This window comes from Hydra vulgaris, chromosome 12 (assembly GCF_038396675.1).
Source record: "Hydra vulgaris chromosome 12, alternate assembly HydraT2T_AEP".
In the NCBI taxonomy this organism is placed as follows: Eukaryota; Metazoa; Cnidaria; class Hydrozoa; order Anthoathecata; family Hydridae; genus Hydra; species Hydra vulgaris.
In genome coordinates this window covers 52,302,501-52,312,679 of record NC_088931.1, presented here as the reverse complement: position 1 = coordinate 52,312,679, position 10,179 = coordinate 52,302,501, and the positions used below count along the sequence as shown (strand labels likewise).

The 10,179-nt window shown below is 28.4% G+C and overlaps 1 protein-coding gene across 2 annotated transcripts in view; it reads right to left on the bottom strand.

Annotated features, from left to right (window-relative positions):
* Positions 1–3,702: 3,702 nt before the first annotated feature.
* Positions 3,703–10,179, bottom strand: part of LOC100214115 (pre-mRNA 3'-end-processing factor FIP1) — a 21,024-nt gene continuing 14,547 nt past the window's right edge. For both annotated transcript variants that reach the window (XM_065813653.1, XM_065813654.1), the window contains exons 13-16: positions 6,110–6,254; positions 4,743–4,836; positions 4,169–4,221; positions 3,703–4,049 (exon numbers count right to left, since the gene is read on the bottom strand). In XM_065813653.1, the coding sequence (XP_065669725.1) occupies positions 3,866–4,049; positions 4,169–4,221; positions 4,743–4,836; positions 6,110–6,254 (476 nt within the window). In that variant the 3' untranslated portion in view covers positions 3,703–3,865. The remainder of the gene's footprint in view (positions 4,050–4,168; positions 4,222–4,742; positions 4,837–6,109; positions 6,255–10,179) is intronic.

Sequence of the window (10,179 nt, the reverse complement as noted above, 5' to 3'; positions counted from 1 at the left end):
ATTTACATCAGTTATTTAAAAGTGTGAAAATTTATTTTTTAACTTTTTTTAAAAGACTGGTTTGTTGTTCTTGCTTTGGAAATGGCTCTGCATTTTGGAATTTTATTCTAAGTTTTGTAATTTGGCTTTATAATTCAGCGTGGTTGTCACTAAAATGGAAGTTTTTTCTGGAATTGAATAACTAATTGAAATTAGTTCACTCCCGACAATAGTTATATGAATAGCTATTAATAAATAAACAACAGCAAAAAGAATTAGTTTTCATTTCGGTTATTAAAATTAATTTTTATTAAAAAATTAATTTTCGTTAAAAAATTAATCTTATTAATTAAAATTAATTTTCATTAAAAAATTAATTTTCATTTTGGTCAGTGGTTGTTAACAACAACCACGCTGAGTAAGAGTAGCGAAAAGCAGCATAGCTACAAATATGCCCGCTCCTTAACGGTAAACCTTTATCATGGCCACTAACCATTTCCTCCCTACAAAAAAATAAATACTAAAACAAATAAATAAATAAAAAATTCCTTTTTAAATTAAATTTGTAAAAAGTCTTTCTTTCTAAAAAGTTGTAATATACCCCGACTTTAAAGAAAAACAAAATATTTGAGAAAAAAAATTAGGGTACGGGCCCCTTGCCCAGAAAACAAATTTAACACGCATGTTCATCGGGACTACACAGATGCTGTCAGAGTTCTAACAAGTCTGAAACATAAAGTAAAATCAAACAACAACAACAAAAAAAAGTTTCAAAAAAGTCGAGTTCCCCGGTTGACTCTAAAAACAATTTTAATATGTATGTTTATCAAATTTAATCAGACGGTGAAAGTTTCAGAGCTCTAGCTAGTCTGGAATGTAGTAAAAAAATCAATCGCAAGATTCCGGGACAACTGATAACCGACAAATAACTTATGACAAGTCAAAGTAATGTTTAAAAAAAAAATTACAAGTCTATTCTAAAGCACTATTTTAATTGAATAGTATTTTATTTTTCTAATCTTCCATGTGCGGGTGCCCACAACCTATAGTAGAAGAAGAACCGGCTTTCCTTACCATCTTTTTTTATATTGATTAGATATGATAAAAAGCAATAAAAGATTATTTCTAATAAACACTTCTTTTATCGTATTTATTATATCAGATAGTTTAAATAACTAATAATTTTTTGAAAACTATTTTAGCAGTCTATGTCCTTGCGGATACCAAAAATGTTGTATTGCGTCATATTACCATAATAAAATGTTTGATTGAAAAAGCAATTGCAAAGAAAAAAGACAGTAGAAAAAACGCGCTCTAACGAACAGTGACTTATTCAAGGTTTGCATGCATGGGTAGCATCCAGCAGCGTAGCAAGAAATTATGCCCCTTCCTCTCTTACCTTCATCATGGCCACTAACCTATTTGTGCTCAACAAAAAAGAAATAAAAAATCAATGATTATTTAGCAGCCCTTATTAGCACTATGGTTCTCATGCAGCAAGGAGCCCGTCTCTACTCTACTGGTATACCCGCATGTTGACTATATTTGCCCCTAATCATAATATAATTTTTTTTTTTAGGTGCCCCAAGAAGTCCTAACGGTCTTGTCACAGAGCACCGCGGAAGTGCATTTAACCAGGAAAATCACGCCCCCTTCCTTACCGTGACACTAAAATATACCAGAGCTCGTTTTGAACCTGGATCTCCTGCTTATAAAGCAAGCGTTCTAACCACTGCGCAAGGCCGCACAGATTACTTTTTATGATATACGTGAAAAGAGATCCTTTTACAATGCCCCAACACAAACACTGTCCACATACATCAGAGTATTACCTGAAGTATTACCCAGAAGTGCCGACAAGTAATGCATATGAATACGCTACCTATCTCAAAATTTATGTTAAATCAACATGAAATGAGAAAGTAAATAATATAACTTACATTTTACATTTTACTAACAAATTAAAGAATAAAATTTGAAAGACAAATTTAATTTTATTTGTAATTGTAAATAACTTTTTCAAATTACTTTTATGTAAGCAGTTTTTGCTAACTAGTTACTTTTACACGTAAAAGTAATTTGGTTCTATGATGTAGTTTTATTTTACTTTTTAAAATAAGTGTTATGTTTTTTAAATATTATATTTACGTAAGTTTACTTCATAAATAACTTTTTTTCCATATAAAAAATAATTTACGTTTTGATGTAAATTTTTTACATAATTCTAACCAAAATTACTTTACACAACTTACCAGCATCTAATCCAGCATTTTTTGGTTTTCGAAATATCTAACTTTCAGACATATAAATGTTTGAAGCAAATTCCAAACATTTATATGTCTGTACTTATGTGAAATAAGAATGCTTTGCAAAAAATTGCGATGATTGGAGCTTGGGAACAAAAAGCCCCAAAATTTTCACCTCCCCTGCCCCAGGCGTGAGAGCAACAAGTTGATGAAAATTTTTTTTTACTATTTTCAACTAGACTTATATTCATCGACAAATTTTAATTTTCATAGTATAATTTCTTAGCGTTCAAAAATAATGACCATATAAAATTTGCAACCCCCTCAAATTGAGGGGGGTTTAATTTTTATATGGTCATAATTTTTGAACGCTAAAATATTTTACTATGAAATTTAAAATTTGTCGAGGAATATAAATCTGGTTAAAAATAGTAAAAAAAATTTCATAAACTTGTTACTCTTACGTTTGGGGCGGGGGGCAAAAATTTTGGGGCTTTTTTGTTCCCAGGCTCTAATCATCGCAATTTTTTGCAAAGCACTTTTATTTGACATAAGTATAAACATATAAATGTTTGGAGTTTGCTCCATGTCTGGAAGTTAGCTATCTCAAAGACCAAAAAAACGCTGGATCCGCCCCTGCTTACCATTAAAAGTAAGTTACATTTGCAAGTAAAAGTAAAAATACTTTTACCTGTAAAAAAAAATTTTTCAAGTAAAATTTATTCATTTAAAAAACTAAATTTAAGTATTTAAGTTTTACATGTTATATAATTTATAAAAAAACATAAATCAACGTTTCTACCAAAACCTATAGATTCGAGCAAGTTGTATGGATGATGATGAAATATCGAAAATAAAACCAAAACAACCCAAAAGTCATAACAAAGGAGGTTATCGAACAATCAAAAAGAATTGTGCTAAGTATGCATTTAGTAGCAGCTAGACATTACATACTGATTTTCCAATGAAAACTTTGCTACTTGTATCACTTATTTATTTTACTTATGTGTTTTTCAAGTTCGTTACATGTTAATGAATTTGATTTATTTATTTTGATGATTAGCGCTGGTTAACTAACCTAATAAAATAAGTGAGTAACAGTTAAATAATTTGCATAAAATTTATGGACTTAATTTGTTTAATTAGATATTTAATTTGTTGAGTTTAAGTCATTAACTATTTAAAGTCAATTTGACTTTTTAGATTGCTCAAACTTTAAATTAGGTTTAATCAAAAAGATCAAACGCGGTCATTAATTTAAAATTTTAAATGCCTTTTTCTTAGAACAGCAAAAATGGACTAAAGTCTTGTTTTGCAGCGACGTTATATACTTTTAGACAACTCGTCATTTCAGTTGCTTCAGTTGTTTTATCTCAATCGACAAAACGATTTAAATTATAAATCGCTTTATTTTATTAACCGCTCAATGTTATGATCAATATGAGGTCCTTTCAAAAAAAATTAAAAGACTTTCGTATTTATGCCAAAAATGAATTTATGGCAAAGTAACAAATAATCTTCTTTTATTTACAAACGATTTTACGCGTCTCTATAATTCCGATGAGCTATATTATATAGACACATCTTTGAAAGTTAGCGTTTAAAACACTTAATTATATTTCAAATCCTTCTTTTATATGTCAATCCCCGGCTGGTTCTTCTTTAACGCTCGGCGTAACCCCTTCTACTTTTGTTATATCTTTTTTGTCTTCAGGTTCATCGCTCACATGTTTCGAACGACGAGATGATCGACTTTTTCTTTCAGAGGGTTCCTCGCTTCCCTCACCGGATTCTTGTTTGACTGAGCGAGACGATCTCTTCTTCCTAATTTCAAGACTTAGTATTATTAAATTTGCTTTAAATAAAATTAGTTTGGACAAAACAATATTATCGATAACTCAAACCTAATTTAAAAAAATGCAAAAAGTTAAAAAAAAATCCACCTGTCTGAAGATGCTTTAGAATGCTCCCTTTTTGCTCTTGACGAAGAACGATCCTTAACAAGCAAAATAATTGTTTAAAAAAAAATTTAATTTAAAAAAAAGGATCAAGAAAATTCTTCGTTTTTACATATATTTATAATCCAATTTTTTATATACTATATTTTATATATGCATAGATATGACATGATATTTTATATTTTAGATATGTCATTATACTTTATATTTTAAATATGTCATTATATTTTATATTTTAGATATGTCATTATATTTTATATATGCTATTACATTATATATATTTAGATATGTCATTATATTTAAGCTGGTATAACAACAAAAAATACTCCAAAATATTGAACTCCTAATAAAGTAAATGAAACATTCGATTACCGGAGTTCATTTAAAGGTTAAGAGGATTACATATATTTATAATCCAATTTTTTATATACTATATTTTATATATGCATAGATATGACATGATATTTTATATTTTAGATATTGTGCAGCTTTTCAGCTGCACAATATTTAAAAAGCTAGTCTTCCTAAAAAAAACATTACTACATAGTGAAATTCTTACGCGATCACTTCGAGTTTTTGATCTGTCGCGGTCACGATCACGATCGCGATCACTGCGATCACTACGATCTCTGTCACTTCTATCTCTATGTCTTCTAAAATTATTATCAAAAAAAAAAAAAATTAATATGATGTATATTTAAATTTATGCAAATATTTAATAAATTGTCTATAATTGTTACAAAAAAAAATTTTAATAAAAATATTCCAGTTAAATAAAAATATTCAAGATTCAGTGGCTGGTAAAAAATATTTATTTTAAATAAGTTTTGTTGCTTTACAAAATCGGTAGATGATAGAATCAAAAACCTACTCCGACGTTTAAAGTTTTTTGTAAATTGATGACCCGATAAGAAATCATTGTTTTGTTATTAATTGCGTAGCGTAAAAAACAAAATATATATATAATTTACTCCTATATAAATGTGTCGTGTAGTCTTGTGGTTTAGAACTTTGCCTTGTCGCCTGGCGACGCGGGATCGACTGACTAATTAGGTAGAACATTCAGGGAGTGTTCATACATCAACTGACTAAATAGGTAGAACATGCAGGGTGTGCATACATCGACTAATGGTTTCGGTTTGGGCAGGCAATAAGTTAAAAAAATAGTTTAAAAAGTGTTTAAAAATCAAGGCAAACACTTATTTTGTTATATTCCGGTCATCAATTTACACAAAACTTCAAACGTTGGAATAGGTTTTTGATTCTATCATCTACCTACAAAAACACCTTGTTTTAAAGTTGTTTACAAAATCACTTTTTGTTAACAACTTTAAAGCAAATAAAATATAGCAAAAACATTTGCTAAGAAATATAATTTTTTTTGTACTAAAAAAAGAAAAATAAACTTTTTAATATAAATTTAGTAGTTTTAGTAAACTAAAGATTGACAGGTCTGCACTAGATTCATTTCGAAACAGACCTTTCAATCTTTAGTTTAATGAACTACTAAATTTAAATTAAAAAGTTTATTTTCCGCTTTTTAGTACAAAAAAGATTATATTTTTTAGCATATATTTATTTATAAGCTACCTTTATTTTCTAATTTTTAGTCTTTACAATGAGTTATATATTTAACAATTTGCTAATTATTGTTATGTAGCATTGTTAAATATCGCAATTATAAAATAACTAAACAAATAAAGTTAAGGGATCGTCCACAAATTACATAACGCAAACTTTCACAATAAACAAAACAAAAAAGATCAAAAGTGTTCCATTGAGGAGACTTAACTTAAATAAAAAATCAAAATAGCACATTAAGTTTAATGAAAAAAAGCCGAGCAAATGAACTTAATATCTCCTACTTCTGTTTTTAAAATATATTTTGCGTTGCGTAATTTATGGACGATCTCTAATAGCAAATACCTATGACGTGAACTTTCCCGACGACTGCTTCTATGACGCCTACTTTCATTATCGCTATCATATTCACTGTCACTTTCATAGTGGTTCGGAGCTGCAAAATTATAACTACCAGGAGGAACCATATTACCAGGATGAAGAAATGGATCTGTACAATAACCCCCAAAAAAATATTTATTGTAATATAAAATAGAAAATAATATTTTATAAAATGCAATGAAAATTACAAATAAGAATATATACATAATTTAAGATATGTTTATTTTCAAATAGTAAATGTAAAATTTTCTAAAACCTTTTAAATTTTAAACCAAACATATTTAGTAATACCAATTACTGAATATCAAACTGCAGTCAATAATATTGCAATTTTCTTGATAAATTGGCTTATAATCATCACTAATAATATTATACTGACAGAGAGGGAAAAACACAATATAAATTGAGGTTTAGTGTGTGTGTGTGTGTATATATATATATACATACATACATATATATATATATATATATATATATATATAATATATATATATATATATATATATATATATATATATATATATATATATATATATATATATATATATATATATATATATATATGGGCATAGAGTATGGGGTGCAATCTTCCATCCTTGAAAATTCGTTTTCCCCCTCTTGAAATTTTATCCAATCTTATAATAAATGTTATTTCAATTTTTTATTTTTAAACAGAGGAAAAAATCAGAGGAAGAAATCAAATTTTTTCCGTAAAAAGCAAAGAAATAATTAATCCCTTGCTATAAGCATACCCCAAAAAATTGTTTTTTAAGATAAAAACTTGGAAATCTTGCCGAACGAGGGAATCTTTTTTTCAGACTGACTTTACCAAATCCCAAGTGGAAGCAATAGCATTTTTGTCTTCTTTTCAGGTTTTTGACACCTTTTTTAAATCGAAATTTTTTCCGAGTCATTTTTACCATCCTAGAAGATTTAAACATTCAACTTTAGGGAAGCCAACAAAACTTTAGTAAGGCTGAATCCATTACTCAGACCCTGAAACAAATTTTGAGATCTTTGCTACTGAGTCACATTTCAAAACACTTTTCGATGTGGCAACTGAAAAAACGATGCTAAAACTGCTAAAACGATGGATTTAGACAAACCAGCTCTGCCCAAGAAGAGGAAAGTACCTGCAAGATTTGAAGTCGGCTTCAGGGATACTTATTAACAGCCAAAGGACCCAAATGAGATCTACAAGCAGTTATACTTTACCAGTTTAGATGCAGTTTTAGTTTGCCACACCGATAGATTTGAATCATCTGAAACCACTCGTCATTTAACAAGATTTGAAGATTTTGTTATTGGATCAAATAGCACTTAATGCAGTATTGACTATATAAAAAACTTCTACAAGGGCGATTTTCCTAATTATCAAAGACTGCAGTTTACCGAGACCTTTTAATTGACAAAGCTAAGTGAAAAAAAGTTCAATTAGAAGATTTTCAATCAGCTTTAGATTTCTTCCACACTAAAGAACAAATTGGATCGAGAAGCATTGCCTTAGAAATTGTCTGTTTCATTACAGTAATTCTGGTCCAGCCAGTGTCAACTTGTACAGCAGAAAGATCATTTAGTAGTTTGCGTAGACTAAAAACTTTTCTTCGATTGACAATGAGCCAGAAAAGGCTGAACGCTGTTTCTCTAATGAATACCCATAAAGAAATTACACACACACACACATATATATATATATATAAATGTATATATACTAACTATATAAATATACATATATTTCAGTATAATTTTTTCTCTCAAAAGTATTAATTCAAATTAATTATCTACCAGTAAATTAGTAAATTAATCTGTCAGTAAATCAGTAAATATCTATATAAATATCTAATCAGTAAGTATCTATCAGTATGTATCTATCAAATCTCTTAAGTATGTATCTCTCAAAAGTATTATCATTGTTGCTAAAATGAAAAAAAAAAAATTAATTGCAGAATAAACTGCTTTTTTAAAGGCACGTATGTAGCAAAAAAATAAACTGCTTTTTTAAAGGCACGTATGTAGCAAAAAAATAAACTGCTTTTTTAGAGGCACGTATGTAGCAAAAAAATAAAAAAGAGCGCTTGCAAATATTATAGATGAGATTGGACTGTTTGATGAATATAAAATAATTACACTCTAAATTATATTAATAAAATATAAAATTATTTAACTGATAAAAAATAAAACTATTACACTCTAAGTTATTCCATAATAATTTTTATTTTATGTAACGAATTATATATTTTATGTATTGATTACTTAAATATATTATCAGGGTGTTAACAAATAAAAGGAATAAATTTGATACAGTGTTTTGACAATTTTTGGGAATTTGTCAAAATATTTCTCAATCATTCACCACCTCCCCTGAGATTAAAAAGTGTTCCGGGAATGCATAGGGTTGTTTTCTTATATTCTTTCTTCTTTTACTCAACTTCGGCGCTGCATACATTGATTGGACAGCAAAAATCAAACAAAATACCGTCTGTAACATTTATTGAAGATGAACATGAAATCAATGCAAAATTAAAAGTGGTTTTACAACAACATGGCAAATTAAGCTTCGATTTCCAAAGATATATTAGGAATTATATATTTTTGTATTATAAAATAATCAGAGTTTATTATTTAATTATTATTAAGAATAATATATTCAATTTATTTGTAATCTTAATATACTGTTGCAGCTTTAATTTTAAGAGTATTCTTTTGAATATATATTTCATTTTTACTGGTGGGCAATAAAGGGTGATTTTAAAAGTAATATAGCAACTTATGTGCAATAAAAATCTCCTAGGAATAGAGCCAATGATTTTCTACTTCTAATTATTATATAAATTCTGCTTGACATCCTCTATGGACAAACTCTTACACTATCATGTAATAAACTGTGTCATTAAAAGAAATGTTTTAAAAATAGAAAAATAAAAAAAGCTTTAAAAATAGTAAACATGAGCTGTAAATTTTATATTTCACATTTATTTCAAGTTCAATATTATAAATAATAATAATTTTATATACAGATAAATTGCATAGCGAAATAAAGTTAAAATTACAAACAACAATAAATGTTGTTTGATTACTAAAGAATAATGATCGCAAGTGATTGCGCGCTATCGTGGCACAGAAGAATACTAATAATTATTTTTTCATTCATAGTTATAAAATTCTTGTTATTAAACGTATTTAATTTACGTTTGAAAAAAAGCAAGCAGTAAAGTAAAGAAATCTACCTTCCTCGTAAATAATTTGCGGTATGTGCTTAGTGCGGTAGATGCGGTAGTGGTGTAGTGGTAAAGCGCTCGCTTCATAAGCGGGAGGTTCGGAGTTCGATCCCCACCACGTCCCTGGTAGTACCGCGCTTAACTTGTTTCTCCGCGCAGCGGCCTTGTTTGTCAAGGTTCGTGTTTCGGAGTTATAGAGTTGAGAGAGGGTTATAACCACTATTAAATAGCCTCCTCATCTGTAGTGGCTTTATCGGCCTTGAGGAGGTGAATAACAAAAAAAAAATAATAATAAATAAATAAATTTCTAGTACTAGTTTGTTATAGCCTCAAAACATTTTTTTGTATTTAACTTATAACTGTATTTAACTTATATAATTGATAAAAATTTCTAAAGCACCTGACGTAAAAGGCTTCTCGATATTTTTGCTGACGAAGCACATTTTTTAATTGAAGTAGAGTTTGTAGTAAGACTTATAAGTTATTTAACTCTTCAGCCAAAAAGGCCAAAGCTTGTAAAGAAATAGCATTGCATTTGCAGGTGTTAAACAAATTTGTTATTTTTTAGATTGTACTATATTCGATGTACGAATGGGACTATTCACCTTTAAATTGGGAATTTTAATTTTATGAGTGTTTGGGAATAGCACGTTTGATGGGGCCCCACAGGGCTAGTTTACACCCTGATTATTCACTTTTGTGGAATTTTTAATTATTGTTATACAAACTTTAATAGAATCCTTCAAAGTATAACTTTGACAATTTTTTTATTTTAACAATAAAAAATTGTCAAAGTTATACTTTGAAGGATTCTAT